General features: G+C 39.3%; 1 protein-coding gene and 1 long non-coding RNA gene across 5 annotated transcripts in view; one reads left to right on the forward strand and one right to left on the reverse strand.

Moving 5' to 3' along the window:
• Positions 1–15,477, reverse strand: part of LOC108659860 (uncharacterized) — a 49,564-nt gene extending 34,087 nt beyond the window's left edge. For all 4 annotated transcript variants that reach the window (XR_003980228.2, XR_016196160.1, XR_016196162.1 and 1 more), the window contains exon 1: positions 14,413–15,477. This is a non-coding gene — a long non-coding RNA (uncharacterized LOC108659860). The remainder of the gene's footprint in view (positions 1–14,412) is intronic.
• Positions 15,478–16,490: 1,013 nt separating this feature from the next.
• Positions 16,491–17,564, forward strand: LOC149092254 (uncharacterized). Its single transcript, XM_089265788.1, has one exon. The coding sequence runs from the start codon at positions 16,617–16,619 to the stop codon at positions 17,436–17,438; it is 822 nt and encodes a 273-aa protein (XP_089121914.1). The 5' UTR covers positions 16,491–16,616; the 3' UTR covers positions 17,439–17,564.
• Positions 17,565–24,408: the final 6,844 nt, after the last annotated feature.

Raw genomic sequence — 24,408 nt, forward strand, 5'->3', positions numbered from 1 at the left:
TGACTGGATCAGAGTGCTGCTGCCGCCGCTGCTGCTGCTGCTGTTGCTGCTGTTGCTGTGGTTGGGCTAAGCTATGTGCTGCAGGCGAGTTATTTGGGAAATCGTCATGGCGAGTACGACGTTTGAAAGTGTCACGTTTGGTGAAATGCCTAGAACTAAATATGGAGAAAATTGGGTACAGCTGCAATGCAATCATTTGACTTGACACTTTCTAAGCCACACGAGCAGACGATGCCGCCATCGCCACCAGCTTCACCGCCACCGCCACCACCACCACCAGCGCCGCAGCCAAACAAATGAAGAATGCAAACAGTTGAAGCCGCAGCTGCTTGCCACACAAAAAGGTTCGCGGCGGATGTTTGCCAAGAGTCCAAAAACCAGAAGAGAGAAAAGAAAAACATTCTCTGACACCGACTAACTGTAAACGAACTAACAATGCAAGAGCATCAGCGCGCAGTGCGACAGCAGCCAGTCGAGTGAAATAATTAAAATTCCATGCTCATAACTTCCGCAATTAAGGCTGATAGACTGGAGAGGTCCTACGTACGTCCCAACGGGCCGCAACAGGACAGGAGTCGGCAGCAGCAGCAGCAGCGGCGGCAGAGGCAGAGGCAGAGGCAGCGGTAGCTAATTTCCACGCACAGTTGACGCGGCCAACTTGTGTGTGAGTGAGCCCTGGCTGGCCAGGCTGAAGAGAGAGAGAGAGAGAGAGAGAAAAAAATAGAATGGAGTTGAGCAGAACTTGCCACTCGCAATGTTGCAACGTCGCAAAGTCAACGGTGGCGGCGGCGGCGGCGTCTGTCAGACAGCCAGACAGACGGTGCCTGTGCAGCTAGCCTGGCTGCCTGGCTGCCTTGGCGTGTATCTTTGAGATACATGGCCGTCGAGCAACGCATGCCACACGGAACACGCCTGCACTAATGAAGTAATTCATTGAACCGTGCTACGGCAGCGTAGTGCGGCTGCCATTAGTTTAGCCGTTGGTTACGCTGCCACCCCGCAACACCGCACCCCGCACCCACGCCCTGCCTTGCCCTTTGTATTGGCCATATTGCTGTTGTGGCTGGCATTTAATGCTTAACCCAGGGCTGGCAAGTTCAGCCGCTGGCTTTGTTTACGGCTGCCCTCAGCCGGCATCCATTTGCTCTTTTTGGCAAATAGTCGACGACTGGGCGCGTTTCCTGGATCGCGCATTAGATCACTCACTGACAGGGCGGCGTCTGGCATATGGCCGGGCTCATCAGCTAATGCTGCGGCTGCTGCTGCTGCGACTGCTGCTGCCGTTGGCCTGACCTCGCCTTAAACACATCGAACCCAAGCCGGACCCAAGGCACGACCACCACCACCACTGCCACATGGAGCCACTCCTCTGCGCTGCATTATCAGCGCTCGGACCAAGCCCAAAATGATGGCCGTTGAGAAAAATGTCTTTGATAATTAAACGGGCCAACGTACCACTCACTCGCGGCGTCATCCCTCGCCAAGCGCTGCCGCCGCACTGGCCCACAAGCCACAAGCCAGAGAGTCCGCATTCTAACGATTGCACTTTCACGAAAAGCGCAAGAACTTTATCTAGCATGCCGCATGCCGCATGCCACATGCCGCAAGCCGCTGGCCACGCGGCTGGCATAAAAAGTAGCAACTGCAAGCGACGACTGCCAGCCAACTGGCCAAGGCGCATCATCTTAATAGAAATATGCGTGCTTAGTGTGTGTGTGTGTGTGTGTGTGTGTGTGTGTGCGAGCTGCTGTGTTGTGCATATCAAAATCCATTAGTGGCTTTTGTAGAAATAATCAACGACGACACCAAAAATGAAAAAAAAAAAAAAAAAGTATAAAAATCGCAAACGGCAAGCGACAGACCATGCGGAATTTCCGCTGAGTAGAGTATCTTTCTTTTAGGAGTCGCGACGGTTTGAGTTTTTAGTGGCCATATCTATGCCCCGGCTAAGTGAACATTTGTAATGGTCACTCAGGCGGGCAGTGCGTCGTCTATCAGCAAACGCGTTTGTTACATTGTCCAAGCAAACTCACTGTGCATATGTATGTATATGTGTGTATCTGTGTGCATTTGTAGCTTGTTATTTAGCCATTTTTATAAGGCACCACCACAGTAACAACAACAACATCATCATCATCATCATGGCTTTCGCATCTAATCATTTGTTTTCGTTGTTTATTTCAAACAGAGCGTATCGAGCGCATTTTGTAAAAATAATTACATTTGCGGTTATTTGACGGACGCACTGTATATATGCATGTGTATGTATGTCTGTGTGTGTGTGTGTATGTGTGCGTGTGCAGCATTCATCTGCACTGGTCAGTGCTCTGCACAGCTGTAGTTGCACTTGCAGTCGCTGTAAAAAAATTGCATTTAATTATAAATTCTATAATGAGGCTGCGCAAATAATGTTCCTGCAATCAGTTTTTCTTTCACTCACTCTTCCCCTCCTCCCCACTCCTTCCGTCGTCACTAGCAGTCAGCGATTAAATTAATCAGCGTCATATGCTGGTGATTGACTTGTCGGCATGCAAATATACATTTACATAGTCGCCCTATGCACTTGGATTGTAAATCATATTTCTTATAAATAAAACTCTACATAATTTATGGCACTGACGGAAACAGCAACAAATGATGTCACACGTGGAGCTTAATCTACCTATGAATATAAATATATATACACATGTATATACGTTGCAGGTCTCAATAAACCCTGTAAGCGCCACATTATAGATATGATATTCTATATAAATATCTTTGACATAACAAAAATAACTAACTCATTCGCTGTTTTGTTGTGCGACTAATTTCGTGTTGCCTCATAGATTTATGTCCGATTCGACCTTAACCAATTTATTATAGCATTTATAAGTGGCGACTTTTGTAGCCTTTTTTACGATCCCACCAACTAAGTAGCGTATCTGCCCTGCCTGGCATACACATATAATTTATATATAGTATATCCACAAGTTGAGCATGATGAATATAAAGATATTTGATTGCTCAGAATCAAAGGCAACAGCAACACGATTGCCTCAGACGCCTGCTCTGCCTATTTTATACATATCGTATGTATGTCGTATTCCGTGGCGTGTTTAGCACGGAATATATAAGCAACATGGCAGATTTTGGCAATTGTTCAAGGCTGACGCAAATGTGGAGACAGCAGAGCCTAACGATCTGACTGCCTTCCGCACAAATTACCTACAAATTGTTTACACGAAATGAAAGCAAATTTCGTGGCGACATCGTCGAATTTCTCATGCCATACAAATGAAATATGAAATCGGGCTGGCTTTGCGACCCAGTTGCATAGCCATGCTCATAATCAGAAGAAAGTTCTACCTGGAGCACGGCTTGGCCACTTGCTTCAGCTACCAAATCTGTTTCGATACACATACGTTTGTTTGTTTTTGTTTGTTTATTTGCTTATCAGTGGTGCGGCGTCTCTAATTAATTTCTTCTCCTTTTCTTCTTCTTTTTTATATTTTGTCGACTCTCACACAAGTCGCCGTCGATGTTGGCCGAGAGATCCGGTCGTGGCGACTCTGCTGCCCACGTAGGCATAGCAAACTAATTAAGTCGCATATACAAAACACCAGCTTTTTTATCAAAGCGATATAATAAAATATATAAGAAAAAAAAATACAAACCAAACCAAACAGAGAGTAAAAACTCTGAAATAAACCCCTCTTTATCTACGAAAACACACACACACAGATATACCCAAAAGTGTATTGTAGATAATCGACATAAGAGTGAAGAAAAATAAATACGAACTGGAAACTGTTTATCAGCGCCTAATGAATGAAGCTTGGCCAGTGATAAGAGGGCCGAAAGACTCTTTAAGCCACGCACGTGTGCTGCCAAAACCACAAAGCGAGCCAGAAACGTCTATAGATATGCATGCAAGTAATTTGTATACCCTATAAAGTGGAGCGGAAACTGCAAAGGTTATCTAAACTACTCTTAATATACATAGATATATGTTTATTATTTTATTACTTAATATATTAATTAAATGTTTGAATATACCTTTAATAATATTAATAAAGGAAAATTAATTAATATTTAATATCAAATAATTGAATTTAAAACAAACTGGAATTATTTAATTATAAATCTAATTTTCTTATTTCTAAATATTATTTTATTTAAAAACAATTATAACATTTAACTAATTTTTAGCTATTTTTATTTTTTATTTTGAATAACTATTAATAATTAAACAAAAAATAATATTTGAAAAAAAACCCAACTTTAATAATTTAATTATAAATCAATTTTTCTTAATTTATTTATAATTTATTTATATTTCTATAATTATTTAATTATATTATTATACTATATTTATTTAAATATTATTAAAAAAATTCTAAAATATATTAGAAAATATTTAAAAAGTAATATAGAGTATCTATGTAATCTGTGCCCACAGCATTGGGTTTATCATTTATTTTTTTCCGCCTCTCTTCTTTTTTAATAATTTTGTATAACAATTGCTGACGCTGCTTGAACGCCCATCAATCACAGCGCTCGAGTGTCTCACAAAAATATTTATAATAACTTGAAACGTTTATTTTTTTGTTGTTATTCAATTTTATTATTATTATTTTTTTTTGTTTTTTTTTTTTTTTTTTTTTTTTTTTTTTTTTTTTTTTTTTTTTTTTTTTTTTGTTTTTGGCGCACTTGCGAGTAGCTTTCAGCGTTTTCAATTTCATTTAGAGGCCTTTAATTGCCGAAATCAATTCAAAATCCAGTTGAACGCGTTAAAAGCAGCCACAGCAGCCGGCAGCACAAAAAAATAAATAAAAATAAAATAAAATAAAAACGGGAAACACTGAAGCAAAAACAAAAGCAAAAGCAACAACTACAACATCAACTACAGCAAGCCAAAAATTTTAATAATTATTAACAAGACAGCCAGTTCATTAGCGCCGCAGGCATACAAAATGTATAAAAAAATTTTTTAACAAAAATAACAAAAACACCAGCACACAAAAAATATGTGAAAAATTTTAATAAAAATACAAACAAATGTTGGGTAATTAAGACTTGTCTTCTGTATATGTAGATATTACGAGTACTCGATACATTGTTCGTGCGCCGAGAAACGAAAAGGCGTCTGGAAACTTGTTCTACAACTTGTTTTTACATACCGTCCATAGACTAGAATTGCACACGAACCAGGGGGATACGGGGACCCGGGGATCCGGAGATCCGGGGAGCTGTTAACTGGAGATACGACGGGGGCCAGCCCAGCTGAGGCGATAATGTGTAGCCGCACCATATGCGATAATGTTGCGAGCACATGATATAATAAAATTGGAATGTGCTGCAATTGGTCGCACACACACACGCACACACATGTACATAGACTGAGATAGCACTTGTGTGTATAAATAACAAACTATTGGCTTGTATTACAGTTTATCAAGCCATGAGCATGGTTCAGCTCAGCTCAGCTGAGATCGACTCGACTCGACTCGACTCGGCTCGACTCGACTCGGTGGGTTCTGTTTGCGGGGCAACATACTTGGGCCGCAGTAAATTTCCATAAATTTACATGCAATAAATCAAAATGAAAATGTTTTTCTGCCAGCAGACAAACTGAGTGAGCTCTCTTATCTCCATTGACTGGCTGTCTAGGCCTGGGCTGCTGTGCACTGAAGAAACTAAACACAGTGGGCTTATCAATTCAATGGCTGACAAAGTGCAATCAACTCTGCAACGCTCTGCGTTTCCTCGTAAGACCCAAACGCGCTCATGACAATCATGATGATGGTGATGTTGATGATGTGCTGCGCTGTTGTTGCCGATGACTAAGTTGTCAGTTGGACACCCCCCACGCAGTTGAAAGCCACAAGACTGGTCGTCTGTTTTATTATTTGGTTAAACAAAACACAGCCGGCAAAAATGGCAAATGCTGACGCCGATGAACTCATTCATTGCCTTCATTCATGCATTGGCTGCATATCGCCAAGAAGCAAGAACTGCGAACTGACAGACTGACAAACTGAGCAACCGACCACAGACAACAGACAACAGAGAACAGAGAACAGAGAACAGTGCCCAAAATGGCAGTCGGTTGGTATATTGACTGCCTGCTAAAATGTATTTAACATGCCTAATGGACTTCTGAGCTGGCCCAGAGCACAGGAACTGCTGGCGGAAAGGAAATGCAGCAACAACAGCAACATCAAAGCAAAAGGGGGCAATGCGTGCGGCTGTTTATTCAATGCACTCTGCTCTTTTTGTCTCTCGTGTTGTTTTTTTTTTTTCACGACTCGGCCGATGACTAATTCACACCGTTTGCTGATAAAGCACACAGCGCACAATGAGCAGACGTGTATCGAGTGTGAGTCCCTTGAGTCGGACGGAGAGACAGCATATGCTAATTCAACTATTTCATACATTTGGGGCAGCTTGACAATTACGTCATTGACAAAAAACATCATCATCATCATCATCATCGCGATCATGATCATTAGCAATTGTCTCGGCTAGCCAAGAATCGTAAAATTTCGCCTTGCCTCTCATAGTGCACTTGGCAGACAGTCGAATCGCTTATGGCATATGGCATATGGCGCTACTGGCTTTCGGACAGTGCTGTTGATAGCACTTTTTCATAAAGTGCACGTCTAGGAAATTTCTTATACGCCACTATTTTGATTTTTATTTATTTCACTTTTTCTTCTTTTTTCCCCTTTTTTTTGCAACTACAACAAAAACATGGAAAAGCGACGACATGTGTTAATGTGAATGTGCATGCGCAACAGCAACAAATATTTTTGCTTATTTGGTCGAGCTTTACTTACGATTCGGAATTGTTTATAGCATTCTAGAATTCTAGCATTTGTATTCCCATGAGGAATAATCGATAGCACGTACCTGCAACGAATGAAAGAAATTATAAGTAAATAATATTTAAATTTATTCAAATTTATTTATGTTTAAAATACTTAGAAATACTTATAAATACAATTTAAAAGTAATATATTCCTGGTATAGATTTAAAGCAATCTTAATATTCATCTAAATGCATTAAATCAGCAAATTAAAAGTAATGTTAAAAACTAATTGAATGCATATATATGTATATATTTATAATCTATATTTATTAATAATTTGCAAAGGCAACATCGTGCCTTATCGATAGAGAAAAAGATCATGCAATAACATTTAATGAAGGCGCCAGTACAAGGCATTAATCGTCCGTTCAAAGAGAGAGAGAGGGAGAGAGTGAGTGAGAGAGAGAGAGAATTACACTCGACACAGAGCAGTGTGAATGTGAACGTGTTCGACAATTTATCTATATCTATAAGCATGAGCAAATATATATACATATATATATTTCTATTTGGTATATCGACAATAATCAACAGCAGCTGATTCACACGTTCTTTCAGCAAAATAAATTATATTAAAGACAAAATCAACAACAATTGAAAACGAAACTAGGAACAACAACAACAGCAGCCAAACACGCAAGCGACAAAAGCAAACTTAATTAAAAATCAAAAATGTGGTGCACAAGTCAACAAACCACCCACACAGCTCACAGAGAGGGCAGGTAAATAAAAAAAAAATCATATGCACAAATTGAAAAAAGACAAGAAGAAGAAGAAAGAAAAAACGAATTGCACCTCAGCGTACAATGGCCATAAATATGAAATCGTATGGTAAATTAATGCTATTATAGCGTCTAAAATACAACACAGACTTCAAACTACTATGTAGAAGAAATATGTTTAGAAAACAACAACAACAACAACAACTGCTACTACAACAACAACAAGAGGCAAAAAAAAGAGCCATATTTGAAGACCTTGTACGTGTGCTGCCTACACAACCAGTTCGCATTTTCAGTTGATTTCAATTTTGTGCCTAGCCCGGCCCGCTCCGGCCTGGTCTGGTCTGGCCGGCTCTGGCGACGTTTTGGTTTCTTGTCTATATGTATCTAAATGTATATGTATATATCTGTGCATATGGCGGCACTTGATTTGCATAACAAATGCTGCAGCAGCAGCCCCAGTTTGCTGCTAAAAAGATTGCTTGCCAAAAATTCACTTTAGATTCATCAAATGCGCACCCAAAAGTCAAAGCTCGTCGCGCTCAATTACCACAAATTTCACTCCATTAAGGCACACACCTCGCACACTCGCATAAAAACCAAATGTCTATCATTAAGTAGTGCCTCCCCGTCCCCTGCAGCCTACCACAGCTCAACTCAGTCTCAGTCTCAGTCGCAGCTCGGTCCATTATCAATGAAATTCGCGATTTTCCATTTCCGCTTTTTATGCAAAATTAATTGCACTTAATTATGACCGAAACTAATTGCCAGCAATTGAGCGCCTTGCGATTAGCTCACCTGACGTATAAAATAATTTAGTTTTAAATAACATCCACTTTGGGTTTGTCACTTTAAAATTTGTATAAATAATAATTTAATTTCATAATGAAGCTCATCAAATATGCTAATTTCCAGTCGAAATTTTGTGTAATTTGGCGCCGATCCGACCTCAACATGGCCCACGATCACAGCTGGAGCACCTACACCCCAGAGACGTGTCAGTTATTGACAAATTGGCGAATAACTGCGCCGCGTATAGGGAATGCCCATATGGCATTACGTGTCCGACAGAACGGCCCTTATTTAGAGACTATGTCTATATGTCTACATGTATATATATTTGAGTGTGGATGAGCATTAGTCAGCATTTGAGCTTGATTGCGTAGCACGGTTGTTGTGATTGTTTGCATTTTCAAATTTACCTGTATATATACACCTATATATGTATGTACAGCAATATGGACATAAACAAATTACGCTGTAAACAAAGCGCAGGCCGACAGGTGGAGCTAGTGGGGCCAGCGGGGCCAGTCGGGGGGTGTGTGCATACAGATATCGGAGGTATGGCAAATATGCACAATAGCTTGGCAAAAGGTTAATTATGCAGGCAGGGTGTTTTTTTACAGTACGATTTTCCACCTGGACTTAGTTAGCTTCGTTCGTCAGTGCCCACATTTCGTCAATCATTTTTGTGTGGTTGTCGTTGTGGTGGCGGTGGTGGTGGTTGCGCTTTAGTTGTGCATGAAAATCGTGTTTGTAGTTTTTATTATTTTGTTTTTTGTTTTTTTGTTTAACATTTTCACTGCATTTTACAGCCAAACAAATTTTTTGACAAGCAACTGACAGAAATTGACAAGCGCACGAGCAATGGTCCGTCAAATGTATGGGGAGCAGAGCCAGCCGAGTGGGGAGAGAAGCCACAGAGCAGAGCAGAGCAGAGCAGATCAGGGCTGAGCAGCACAGCAGAACTGTACAGTAATGTGAAAGATGATTCCAGCTGTGAAAAGGTCAACATAGAGAGACCCAGGCATTTAGCCAGCCAGACATGCTGTGTGGCTGTCCGTCTCTCCATCCCTCCATCCGTCAGTCTGTCGTGTGTCGTGCAGAGCTATTGCTGTTATGCTAGTCGCCTCACTTTCCAATGGCTAAAAGAAAAGAAAAGTGTGGCCTGAGAACCGATCAGGGCATTTCTCCCAGCCATCAAACGAGACTCGCTCCGCAGACGAGCTAATATTGACAAATTAAATGCAGTCTAATGTGTGTTTAATGAGTTCGCTCAGTTTATTGGTTTGGGTGTTTTCAGCTTCGTTTCTATGAGCGAAAGCCCCCCGCCGTGATTCATATATATGTTCATACACATACATACATATGTATATACATGTGTAGCTTGGACTGCTTCAAAAAAATTTCGCTTGCATCATTTTCACATGTTAATTAGTTGGTTTTTTTTTAGCATTAGCTGTTGACTTTTTGTTGCCCAAGCTGAAAACTATTTATCTAACGTCGACATATGGAAAATAGCTCTAAAGTAAAGAGTTTAACAAATATGTACAGCTTTTTGAGCAACTCACAGGTGATAAAAAGAAAAATAGATTTCGAGTTCATTTCAAATACTATTCATATTAGTGAAAACACTAAAATTATCGTTTTAGTGGTAATCAATTTTATGTTTGCTTTAAAATCAATACTAAAAATGATTAATAAAGATTTAGTTTAAATTGAAAATAAAAAGCTTATTATTTTTAGTTTAAATTTAATGTATGAATCATAAATTTTAGTAAATAATAATTTATATGGCTATAGTTGTTATTATTAACTTATTCTTATTTGATTAAATTGTTATTAAATCTTTTCTAAGCAACAATTTTATGATTTTAATATAAATTGAACACACAAGCGAATTATTTTTAGTGTAGATTTGATATAAAAATTAATTTGTAGTATTGAATTAAAGCAAATTTGTTTAGTCTATTATGCAAATTTATAATTTATGTAAAACTATAGATATATAAAACAATTATTTATAATTTTAGAAGGAATTTAAAGAAGAAATACAAATAGATAAAAAACAATTATTTATAATTTTTGTAGAAATTTAAAGAAGAAATTCAATATTTGTAGTATCGATTCAAAAACTGTAAATAAAAAATACAACCATATAAAATATAGTATTATAGATTTTACTAATGTTTATATATAAACTTGTAATCAAAATCAACTCGGGTTCCAGGTTAGCTTTACACAATAACAAAAAGTGGTTTTACCTTCATATATACAAGTTCTCATATAAACATTAATTAAATATTCTTTTGTCTAGCAAGCTTTTGAAGTAAACACAGGTTTTTTTTGCCCTTTTAATAAATGTTTCCTAAATAAATATTTTTTGTATTGTATTATATTATATATTTGATTCAAGTGTCATCTTTCATCATTTTAAAGTACATTCTTGAGTAATTTCTAACCAGATGTTGACAAAGTTTCAACACTCAACGGGTGTTATTTGGAGAAAATCCCGCTGCACAAATGCATCTGCTTGCAATTTGAGGCAACATATGTGCCTAGGCCTAGGCCTGCGCCCTGGAGCATAAAAAATATTAAGAAAACACAAAACTACATATGAGCAACGCATCAGAACCAACACACAGACACACACACACATGTGTGCCTGGGTATGTGTGTGTGTGTGTGTGTGTGTGTGTTAAAACTGGCAGCCAAAGGCAAGGCAATTCAAAAGTCATTGAGGCGCAAAAGTCAAGCATAAATATTTCAAATAATGTTTGTTGGCCCCGGCCAGAGCTCCACACAACGCCACCGGGCACTAGCAATAGCTATAGCTCTGGCTATGGCAATCGGCTATAGCACTAAGCATTGGGTCTCGGGTCTCGGGTCTGGGATCTGTTGTGTTCTCAGTGCTCAGTGCTCTGCGCTCAGCGCTCAGGGCAGGCAACGTTGTGTGGCATAATTTGGTGAGAGTTCGAGTTCAACATCTGAAAAACAGCAACAACAACAACAACAATAGCAGCAACAGAAACAACAACACGAGCACATTAACTCGAAATAAGAACAACACACGAATCTCGAAGCGGAGAAGAGCGCAGAGGCGAACATTATTCGTTCGTTCGCTCACTGGAGGCAGCGCTGTAATAGTCGACGGCGACGACGACGTCGGCGATGACCTCAGTTAAAAATAAATAATACTTTACATTGTTTGGAATTAGTTGCTGTTTTTGGTTAGAATATTGTTGCATCCATCTCCTTCTGTGTAGCTATGCTGCTTGTTTAGGTTGTAAGTTCAGGGTGGCGCTCAGTGTCGCCTCTCTCTCTCTCTCTCTCTCGTTGATGTCGATCACAACAAGAGCAGCAACAAGCAACACTGAGAACAAGCAACGACGTCGACAACGACTTTGACTATGGCATACAAATCATTTTGTCAACTCAACTTGTTCTGGCAGCTGTGTAGGGTATTTATGTAAATTCTTGTACGACATTTATCACAGACGAAATTGATGAACCTGCCCATGATATATGGCTGGCTCATGCAGACTTAGGGGAGCTCCACAGCAGACAGATCGAAAGAAAGCGATTTGATAAAACATCTGTAGCAATTCCAGTTAAATTCTCAATATCTTTCTCAATTTTGCATTTCTCTTAATTGGAAAATTAAGTGGGATAAAAGAGAAGTAACTGATTAGATATATTTAACAAGATCTTCGATTTTTTAACTTCTTATAGAAATAAAAAAAAAATAAATAAATAAATAAATAAACAAACAAATGGCAATATGTATTGTTTTGTAACTCGATAAAAAACATTTTTGAAGATGTTAAGAAAATCTATAGCAATTGCAGATAAATTCTCAATAAATGTATATCAGAAATATGAGTGGTGAAATATATTATAGACATTTTGTCAAGTCTTTGATTTATGTGTCTAAAATGAAAAAAACAATAAACAAATAAATAAATACAATAAATACAAATATTTAATAATAATTTTACAAATTCTAGAGTTTCACAAATTAAACCCAATAAGTAAACGAAATTGAACAAAAGCTGCCTCAGGGATTCCGCTAATAGCACTTGGGCTCTACTTCAGGTGCGCTCTTATCAGCTGTGTCTCATTTTTCGGAATCGGGGCAAATAGTAATATGAGCGCAAACCATGTTGTTTCAGTTTTATTTACCCCGAGTTTGCCGTTAAATTAAACAGCTCGCACGCACAAGTGTTTCTTTATAGCATTATATACACAAATACACATACACACAAGTGGAGATATATAAGCATATGTGGAATATAAACAAAAAGGTAAAAAAAACAAAACCAGTTTATATGACGGTGGTGTATGTAATGCGCTAGCCACTCCAAATACATATATAAATTGTATTCTATGGCTACAAATCGAATAAAGAAATCGAACTGAACTCCCTTGCGCTTTACAAAAAGGGGATGACGCATGCATAATACAATAATACCGGAAATGTATCGATGCAAATCAGAGAACCGCTGCTCATTAATGTATTGTGTTCATTGTATCATCAACAAAGCAGAAAACATCGCAGAGCTCCAAGCAGCGACCACAACTCAATTATAAAGTTGAGAAAATAAACAAAATAATAAACCCTTATCTCGATATTATAATTCTATGTGCATAACTACAGCAGACGCTCGAAATCTTTGAAAGTTCTCTAGAAAATCTTTTCATTGAATACTTGAGCAGAATCTTGATGTATTCTTGCGGGGCGCACGCTATACGCGCTAGCGAGTCTTCACCGTACCTGAAAGATCAAAACGCAGTGATTTATGTGACTGTGATGTGAGATGCCGAAACTGTCCCCATCCATAGCACAAGAATCGCTGTCAGATAAAGTCTCAGTTAGCTGTCTCAAGTGCCGATTCGGATCGCTCTGATGAAACCAGCAGACTGAAGTAGTAGATAGATAATGCATGCGACTAACTAGCTGTTTAACACATGTGTGTACTGCATATAATATATAGGTTATCACTATATCATTTTGGAGTCGACGAGCCACCGCCACTCAGCGAGCTGACAAGATAAAGCGGCCTAGCCGAGACTAAAAAGGAGAGACAACCACAAGCCCAAAACCCAGACGCAAGCCGAGGCAGAGGCACAGCCAACTGCGATAGTGGTGTGTGTGTGTGTGTGTGGCATATGCCGGTTTGAGTAGAGTCTGTTTTTTTTATACCCTATGGTCATTGAAAATGAGGGTATGCATAGATACAAAGATCGAAAACAATGATAAGAAGAAACATACTTATTTCTAATACATATTGCACAGAGTAAAATCATATTTCAGATAGTAAACAAAGATAAGAACTGAGTAATTTCTAGCACATTGCCTGAATATAAGTAAAGCCCAAGTATTTTGCAAATCTATCAAAATTAACGAAACGAAAATAGAGTGCATATATGCCATAAATATTAAACATATTTGAATTCCACGTCAAGAGCTGATTAGATAAACATACATATCTACAGCTCGCCATGAATGAATGTATGTATGTATATATAGTTCTGTTATAGATTAGACGAATTGCCAAGTACAATTTGAAGGAAGCATAGATTAAAAATAATAAAAATGAATAAATATTTTATTACTCTCTCACTACTATTTAATTTCTATATATGATTTCATAATACATAATATTATTAGGGATATATAAATACTATACAATTTTATCTGCAATAAATTCTAAAGCCTTTACAAATAGAGAGTATCTTGCAGTCAGACACGTCGCTATCGCAGCACTCTCGCTTGTTATTTATTTATTTCGTTTGGTTGTTAATTTTTATTTTTGGAGTGAAAGTAACTGCAAACATAGCGACAGCAACTAAATGTCTTCTAACATGTTCTCTGTTCTAGGAAATGTCGCTTGCATTAACTTTGCCATCTTCAGCTGCTGCTGCTGCTGCTTTTGTTGTTGTTGTTTGTGACTCTGCTGCTGCTGCTGCCGCTGTCGCTGCTGCACAGAGATAAGCTAATGTTTGCCCGCCGCCAATGATAAGGCCCATAGGCCTAAACTAACTTTTACACGTACCTTTTAGACGCGCTTGCAGCTGCTTCGGTGCAAGAGAGATGGGGGAAAAAGCACAGTTAGCAAGAGAGAAGACGATGGCTTTTCGCTTTTCTGCTTTTCACACACACTTACACACACGCGCGCACAAATACAAATACTCTTTTCTCTTAATTTTGTATATTTATCTCACAAATCTAGAATGATTTTTGCAATTTCAATTAATTTTACTCCTTCAATTTCTCCAATTCAATTTCAAACACTTTTCACACTACGCACAATTACTTTGTTGTTTTGCGCTCGTTTTCGACATAACAATTTCGATTTCGATTTCGATTACAATTTCAACATGTTTTTATTTTCATTTGGGGGGGCTTATGCGAGAATTTTGTAATCTAAAACAAAAACAAACGCTGCTCTCGCACTGCTCTTTCTCGCTCTTTCGCGCACACACACTCACACACTTGCAACGGAACCGAAACGAACCGAATAGCTCAGAAAACAGATTTTTACGCACTATTTAGCTTTATATTTTACTGTAATTTTTCCTCGCTTGTTTTTTATACGTTTGTGTGAATATGTATGTAGGTGTGTATGCAGCTGGTTTTCATGAAGGGGGCTGGGGCGGTTTGGCGGGTCGGGGCGGGGCTGGCCAGTGCGAAATTCAAGCCGAAAAAAAATAGTACCCGACTTCGCCGCGTCTTGACAATCGAAGCGTTTGTTTTGTTTGCAACTGCAATTTCCGCGCTCGTTTCTTTTTGTTTATACTAAAAGCGATTTGGTTGTTGTTGTTGTTGTTGTTGCTGCAGCAAAACAAACGTTTTCTTTCTTAATAAACTTTTACGCTGCGCTATCGTTTCGTGTGTTTCTTGTTTATCGTATTCTCTTCGGTTTGTTTTGTAATTTCGTTCACGTTCTTGTCCACGGCCTCTCTGCGTTTGTGTATGAATCTGTCTGTCTCACGCTGCGCGCCGCTCATTCATAAATCGTGGGCCCGTTTGAATCAGCGACAATAACTAATCTCTCGCTCGACCCGTCTGCACGTCTGACCAGTTTGGCAAGCGGTTGCCGACTAACGGTTGCAACCAATCGGCAACGCCACCACGATCGTTTCGTGTTGCCTTCGAACATGTTCCACTCGCTGTAAATGCAACCTCTGCTAAAGTTAACAGTGGTGCGTTATGCTGTAAGCTGTTTACTCTCTTTATGACTAACGGGAATTTGATTAGGGATTGAAATTCATGAAAATGGAAATATGCATACATATGCATATATCTACAATATTTGCTATATATTTTTCTGATTACGCTGATTACGCTTCTCATAGGCTGGCTGTGTACAACAAACGTAATAGGTCTTCCTTTAAGAGTGTTAAATGTCATCTGAGCAGTTTATCTAGAAGAACTGCACAGCTTCACTCTGCACTTAGTCAACTTACATATATAGAAATTCAGAGTTTATACAAAAATAAAAATTCATTTAACTTAATCCCAGCCCGTATAAATAAGTTCAACATAACATTAACAGAGCGAACAGCGCTTAACCGTTTCGATGAGCGAACTTGTTGGCTGTGGAACCAGTGAGCGACGGCGCGCTCTTCGCAACATTTGAAGCGTCGACGGTTGAAAGAACTTTTTCATCATTGAAAGTAAAACCGAAATGGAGAAAAATCTTCCCACCTGCGGTGTTTCGTTCTGTGTGTAAATTTACACACTTTCCAATGTTAACAAGCGGCGATAAAGCAACATGGAGCGACTCGACTCGACTCAGCCAACATTGTTAGCGACCTGCGTTTTATGGGGCACACAGCTGGCCGCAAGGCAACTGTTGCGGCTCTTGTTGCAGCATCCGAGAGTTTATCGTCGTCTTAAATCATTTGCTCTTATCAGAGCGCGTCGCTTATCTGGCGAGTTTTACGACCCGGAGCTTTTCCTGCCATTGTCGAAGTGTCAATTTCCAAGAAGGCGTCTTAACACTTTCATTGTCTTAATTAGTTTAGCACTCAGTGTATCTTGGGGCTTAGTGTTTCATTTGTTTTGTTCGACGAGCACAGCAACCTTTGATATCCAGGTCGTGGCGTATCTTCATACAAAATGTTAGACCCATTCCATATTTACAAAGTTAGTTAGTTAGTTCGTTAGACATATTTTTTTTTTTTAATTCTTGACAATAATTTTTTCGATTTTTTTGTGTGGCAACAAAAAGTTTGTAAATTCTTTGGCAATAAAATGTCGTGGATATTGCGTGCCATAAAAAAATGTTACAAGGGCAAGAGGCTGCATGTGACCTTCTCCACAAGGACTTTAGCACAGGATCGGGAGCGTAAGATTCTCAACATGGCCTCGCCGATTCCATTTCAGAATTTCCTGAACGAGGTGCGTTTGATTGCAATGGATGAGAAGGGCGTCGATCATATGACCTTAAAGGAGTCGGCCTCGATGCGCAGGGCCGCCACACGGCTGTGGGGCATGCTAACCGAAGAACAGAAGAATAGGTACCGCGAAATCGCCGTCAACTCGAGCTTTACTCGCCTCTCCCTGACGAGACTAATGGAGTCGAAGAGTAATCTTGACTTGCCGCATCAAAGCAGCCATGAGAGCCAGATACCATCGACGCCGCTTGAAGACGTAGGTTCGATAAGCAAGCCAAAAAAGAGCCGGGGCCCTGCCCGTCCTCGCACGCTTGTTAGAAAACGGAAAGTGCCCAATGTGAAGGGCGTCAAGAAGCCGAAAAAACCCAAAAAGATCTCCAAGCCGCTAACCAAACGCTTGAAGAAATCGATACGCAAATGCACTCGTCCGATATCGACGCCAATTGCTATGGACATAGATCCGCCACAAATAGAAATACCCCGTTCAAAATTGGGCAAACGCCGATACAGCAATACAGATATGAGCAAAGAAGGATACGACAAATCTGAGACCTCAAATTTGTCTGGATGTGTACCTTCGCAATTGCCCAATCATAACGAACTGATTGCCCTGGTTGAAAGCAACGCCACAGAGTTACCTCCGCTACACAACGTACCCAAGCGCAGACGTCACTTATAAGGAGGATTAATTGAGTCTTAATTACCCTTTGGATCGTTATCAAAATTCAATAATTGTTATATTGACAAAGAACCAAGTGTTCTCTAATATATATATATATATATATGTAGTTATTATCAACCACAAGTAATTGTATTTCACTTGCAGTTCATTCACAAACAGATCCAACTCCCATAACTATTCATCAGGATTAGCCGTGTCAGTCGCGCTTCCTTCTCGTCTGCTCTCAGCTGGGAATTATTTAGTTTTCAGTTTGTTTTTTAGGTGTTTTTTTTTTTTTTTTGTCGTGGTGTGTGCTATGCGGCGGCCACATCCTTATCAAAGGTGCGCATCAACGTCACAGAGATCCCCCCAACTCGAAACCAGCTACGTGCCTGCGTTCAGTCTTTGAAATCGAAACCTCTGACGATCCATTGTGTTGAAATCTAAGCGAGACCCGCGCTGCATGTTGATCGATCGCGTTTTTTTCTCTTTTCCTTTTCTCTCTTCTCATTTTATTTCCAATGAAAAGCGAAGCCAGCACGAGAAACCAAAACAAAAAGATGCTACGCTGATATATTTTCGAGCATTTTTTGAATAGTTTTCAATGCCAATGACAGCAGCGCTCATTCGCCGCGAGTGCCACACAAAAATATGCAAGATCTTTAATCTTATTTGTTTTCTTTCAGCTTAGGCATAGAGACTGCATTTTAAAAAGCATTTCAAAAACAAATATAATAAAGTAATATAAACAGCGTGTATTCAGAATGTGCGTTGAATAAATATCAAAATAAAATGCGTAGTCTGCATTTTCTTTTTTGTATATTCTTTATATGTTATATTTTATTTGGGATAGTATTACATTCTGACAAATATTGCCATATACGTTCAGCAGCTTTTCTTTATCTGTTATCAATTTTAAAATTTGAAACATGATCCAACTTTATCAAAATCAAAAAAAAATATTTCCCATTTTTAAGAACCGAATTTCTATGATTAACAAATATGGCCTCAAATTGCTAAAAAGCCGTTTAAGTTTCCAGGAAAGTTTGTGGTAACGGCATATGAAGGGGTATTAGACAACCAAGATCATCTTTTACGGAAGGGCTAAACAAATATCGCAACATTTATTCATAGACAGAAGCCTTCTCATTATTACTCTTCACCTTCTTGGCTCTCTATGCAATGGATCTCTTCCCGTTTAAAGACCATCGCACGAATAAGTCAGATCGGGGAGCTCCACAGAAAACGAAACGAAAAGCGAAGCCTCTAGGTCAGAGTGAGAGAGAATAAATATAATTTTTATGTTGATTTCCGTAAAAATATAATTGATAAGACTTTAGCTATTTAAAAATGGAATAGAACATTTTTAATTTATATTTTTTTAAATCTGTATATTTATACAATAATTTATGTTTATAGCATTGACATTACTATCACACAGCTGAGCTCGACAATCTCTCATGTTGTAATCGTAAAATTTGTGATAGAAAAAGTATGAAAATGTTTAAAAAGTCAACTTTGATATACATATGTATATTATTTTTACGACTTTCTGAGCTGTTGTAAGAACCAAAATACATACATAAATATATTCAAAGAAAATAATAATAAATTGTGAAATTTATAAAAATAATTATGCTGGACTAAATGAATTTAGTTGTATAAATTTAAATATATTTTGTTGAGTATATATATTTAGTAATTTTTATAGGGTAAATCAATTTAATATTTTTAGTAATATTTTTACTTAATTGTTTTTTTTTTTTTTTTTAATGTATATATTTAATAATTAAACATAAGTAGAATGACAAGTCTTATTAGAGACATTTTGTGAATAAAAATATAAAATCTATTCAACCTTTTCTTTCAAATATATATTTATATATTTTATTTTATTTTCGATATTTTTATACAGACATATGCTTTTGTGTGTGTGTGTGTGTGTGTGTGTGTCTTTCTGTGTGTGAGTGTACACGCACTTATCTTTCTCTTTTGCATAAATAATGCAAATAAAAAGCGATAAACGATAGTTATATATTAGCGCGCAGCGGGTAGCTGGCCAATAAAGTCGTACGATCGTTTGGCCTGGGTTTTCCCCCGTCTAAGCCAAAGCTCTGACGGCCGAGTGAAAATTGCTATAAAAAAAGGCAATGCTCGCGCACTCACTCAACGATGGCGACATCGTTCTGTTAATGGTCACACCACCTCTCTCTCTCTGTTTCTTCCTCTCTCTCTGTCTATCTCTAGATATTGCGATCCTCCACAGTCCTGCTGTTGCTGTTGTTGTCATTGGTGTTGCTGTTGCTTGATACCAAAACGCATTTGCGCCATTTGGCGGCGCTGGTTGATAACTCAAGTTTTTATAGCCGCGCGCGCATTTAACTTGATTATAAACGACCGCAGGCGGCCGGGTAATATAAAATCGCTTTTCATTATAGCCGGGGCATGTGAAATTAATATGCCAGGCCAGCCGGATAGCAGTCAAGGCAGCCAAACCTCTAAGTCAAGTTCGTTGCCTAAGTCTTTTGTTTTGCTTTGTGCTCAGCAGTTTCACTTGGTTTTTTCTTTTTTTCTTTTTTTGCCGACTGCCTGCTGTGTGTGTTTGTGGCTAAACAAAATCAAAGTCGCCTCAAATGTTCATTAATTCAAATTGATTCTAATCGTGGCGCACTCATTAATCCAAGCGCCACCCCACGCATGCAGCCGCCGTTCCAAAGGATCCCCAAAAGCATTTCTATTGCCTGGCGAGCTTTATTGATGGGCCGCACTTAGCTGCCGGAGCTGAGATCTGGTAGCAGCAGCAGCAGCAACAATTTCATGATTAATGTGGGCAATCTATGCTGGATGCATGGCTACTGCCATGTTCTATGACAATCCAAAAAACGTATATATTTATATATACTTGAAGCGGACAGGCAGACAGGTAGAAACTGTAGATTATGCTCTGACTGCTTACTTAAGATCCTTTTTCTCCCTCCCTCTCTCTCTCTCTCTGTCTGTCTCTCAGTTTCTCTGTACTTCCGCTTGTGAGCCACTTGTTACTTTTGCAGGCAAATACGATAAATTTTAAGTGCTGTTTGGCCAGCAGATAAGCCATAAATTGAGGAAGATCCTTCAATTCGGAATGCCAGACAGCAAACAAGGCAGCACACACAATGACACCTTCCACAGGCTGACTTACGACCAGGAAGACGCACAGCTCCGCAAACAGTCACGCGCAAGTCAATAGCTGCAGACAAACATATATGTATATGTACATATGTATAATTCTATATGTATTACAGATCATGCTGAAAACTGTGCTATGTGTAAATTAAATACGCGCAGAGCTAACGAGCAAACATCACAGACACTGGCCCAGCTGCCGTTAGGGCCAGTGGTCGAGGCTGTCGAGTCGGCAGCAGCTTATGTAAGGCCTTCTGGGCTCGGGTCTCAAGGTTGCCAGCATTGGGTCAAACGATCTGCGGACTGGAGCTGGAGCTGGAGCTGCGTACTGAGCGACCGCCAGTCGTGTGAAAATCTTGTACGACATTAAACGCCAATGAGTAAATACGAGCATAAATCAACATGACAAATGACTAAATATTCTGTGCGCCGACAACATCACAGGAAGGCTACAAGTATCAATGAGGCAGAAGAAGCTTACTCGGCTGACGGATACCACGTAATTGCACAAGGGTAAAGAGAAAGAGAAAGACAGAGAGAACGAGATTAAAGTAATTTATAGAATGAGAGGGGGAGAGAGAGTGACAATAGGAGAAAGAAACAGATATATATATATATATATATATATATATATATATATATGTATATGTATATACAATATATCCTCGTCTCTGTTACTCACTCATTCGATTTTGACTCGACCTCTGCCTATTGCTCTTTCACTTTTTGTATTTCTCTCTCTAGTTTCTCTTTCTTTCTCCTATATATGCATATATATGTATATATTTAGATAAATACAGAAATATAGATTTTAAAAGAAAGTATAAGAGCGAGAGTGAAGAATGATTAAGGCGATGACAGAGTAAAACTGAAGAAAGTAAGGTGCGAAATATGCAGAAGTAGAACGAATGATTAATGACTTGGCGCGGCCAGAAGATTAATTTACATACTTATAATAGGTAAGAGATATGATTTGACTACCTAAAGTTATTTAAAGAACTATGAAAAACGAAACGTAAGAATTGCTTTGCTAAAGCCTTAATTTCTTTCGGCATATGCTGTGAGAGTAGCTCGGTTCTAATAATATATAGGCTATATAAGACTTTCTATTAGAAACATAAATTATTGAATTTCTTTTGCATACACATATCCATAGCCGGGCATAGCCTTTAGCAAACGTGCCTGGGCACAGGGTATGCCCAGCGTGCAGTACTTGCTGCTGTACACAGCTCCCGTGGTAGTTGTTTATGTTGTTGCTGTTGTTGTTGCTGTTGTTGCTGTTATACAGGCCATTGTTTCGCCAATGAAATCTGCATAAATGGGTCAATTTTTTGGTTTTGGTGGCGGCGGCTCATTGGCTACGGCTCTGCCTTTATGTACTTGTTACGCCCGCCCGAGCAATGCGAGCCCATTTATCGCGATGCACTGAAAGTTTCGTTCAGTCTTTATTATTCTTGTTTTATTTTCTGTTTTTGGTTTATTCATTTCTGCAGTGCACAGCCCGCAGCAGCGAGAGCAGCAGCAGCAATAACAAGGGACGGGACGCTGCATTGTTTTGCATTTAATTTTTATTTATGGCTTGTTAGTTGGTGCTGCATTTTGACGCCAGCTCCCGGCTGAAGACCAAAATCTGCTATCAACACCAGAGCCCAAGCAGCGGCGGCCACATTCCAGGAAGCTCATATTTCTAGAAATCTTACAGAGTGCGAATCTGCTGGGGCTGCTAAGTTCAGAGCCGCCATGAAATGTGCAGCCTATGAGCTGTTACAAATGCGCCGCTGACAACATTAAGCCCAACACCACCGCACCACCACAGCGCCGCCACGCAGCACATCCGCTGACAGCGAGCGCTGGCAAAGCAATTGGGCGTGAAGTCAGTTCTATATGGCAAACTGTTGACAGCGCCAATAGACAGAGACGATATTGTGGGCATGGACCAATAATATCTAAGAATATAATAATAATAACATTTGACTGCCGTAATTTATTTCATCTTATTTATTTTATTTTTATTATTATAATTTTTTTGACTGCAGTATGTTATAAATTTTTCTTATTTTTATTATTATTTATTTTATTTACTTATTTAATTTTTTGACATATAAAGTCAACAGTTTATTAGGTAAGCTAGTTAGCTAAGCTAAAATGCAGTTATTTAAGCTTATACTCATACTTATATACTCAAGCCTAACAGAGCTCTACTCAAAAATGTTTCGCTATGATATTTCATGCAAACTGATTTCTATATTTAATTTACTACCTTCAAATTTATAGTTTTTGCTCACCTGCTCAAAAGAGTATTTTTTTATTTATATATATTTTTTTTTTAAATATACAAAGAACATTTACATTTACATTGATATTGAATGACGTTTTGAGCAGCCAAAGCTTAACTTAATTCAGTTCCAATAACCGTTGCTTGCGAGGTCATTTTTGATTCAGTCTATGACTAACTTTTTGCTACATTTGATACATCATCTTAATGTTCGACTCTAATTACAGCATTTGCTTGATCGATTTTAAAATGTTTTGCAGGCCACCAAATTGATTTGCGGTTCTAAATGCGGTTTGCTAAAACGATTTTAGCCCCAGCCACACACACATACTCACACATACTCATACACACACACACCCATACACGCAGGTGTTATTATAGCTATCTGAAACGGAATAGATGAAGGCGCGGTATATGAAATACAATTTAAGTCGCCAGAGAGTCTAACTCAGTCGAGCCGTACCGCTTCGCCTCTTACGTCCGCCCGCCCGTCCGTCTGTCCGTCCGCCTGACTGACTGACTATATAATGATAATTATAGAGAACGCTCGATGCCGCCGTGTCACAGTTGCCACATAAATCAAAGCCAGGCGGAAAAGTCAGTCAGGCGGGCAAAGTTGCCGCTTGCCACGCGCGGCGTCTCTCTGGCTCTGGCTCTGGCTTTGGCTTTGACTCTGGCTTTGGCTCTGCTTTCATGAAATCATAATTCTGTGCCGCCATCAGCTGCCGCATTTACAAGTTGCCTGCCGAAAGAGCTCGCAGCGCTCAAAGCTCAGCGCTCAACCAGTTTGCTCGGACTGGCTTTGTCTTGAGCTTGTGCTTTATTTTGTATATATGTATATATATATTTTTTTTTTTGCACCACCGTGGTTACTTTTGTGGCATCCGTCTCTGTAATTAGACGCTCATAATTAGCCAAGCTGAGCGATTTCTTATAGCACACACAGTGCTAGAAATAAAGGTGGGTTTAGAAAGTTTGCAAATTCGTTGATTATTAGCGCGATAATATTTAATTAGATTTCTGCCAGACACCTTGACGACGTGAAAGGTAGCCCCAGCTGCCGAGCTGCCGAGCTGCCCAGTTTAGATTTTTGGGCACGGCAGCAGCAGCAGCAGCAGCAGCAGCAGCATCAGCAGCGACTACAGCAAGTGGGTTGTGCTTTGCATATGCACGTTTCCGTTTGCATAAAAAAAACTTGCAATTTATAGTACTTAAGCTAAATGCGGCTCCGCTCAGCTGCTCTGAGCTGCTGCGGCCTTGATCGCATGCGACGGAGCGTTGCGAGGCGAAAATGTTGCAACGTTTGTTCTGCTGATTGTTTTGTTTATTTGCCAAAAGTGTTTGTTAGGCACAGCGCAGAATCATAAAACTGTAAACACGAAATGCATAAATTGCGAGTCGAGAGCAGAGCCGCACTTAACCCAGTTTAGCCAGCAGCCAGCAGCAGCAACTGTTGCTGCCACACTGATCGGCAACATTGCGTGCCGCTCTGCTATTGATTGGAGCGCGATGCTAGCCGATCTGGCGATTAGACAAAAAATATAGCTG

Source organism: Drosophila navojoa, chromosome 2 (assembly GCF_054131105.1).
Source record: "Drosophila navojoa isolate 15081-1374.11 chromosome 2, UAZ_NAV_1.0, whole genome shotgun sequence".
NCBI classification, from domain to species: Eukaryota; Metazoa; Arthropoda; class Insecta; order Diptera; family Drosophilidae; genus Drosophila; species Drosophila navojoa.

Coding starts and splice junctions, on each gene's coding strand:
- LOC149092254 (XM_089265788.1), top strand. CDS start 16,617: ATGTCGTGGATATTGCGTGCCATAAAAAAATGTTACAAGGGCAAGAGG.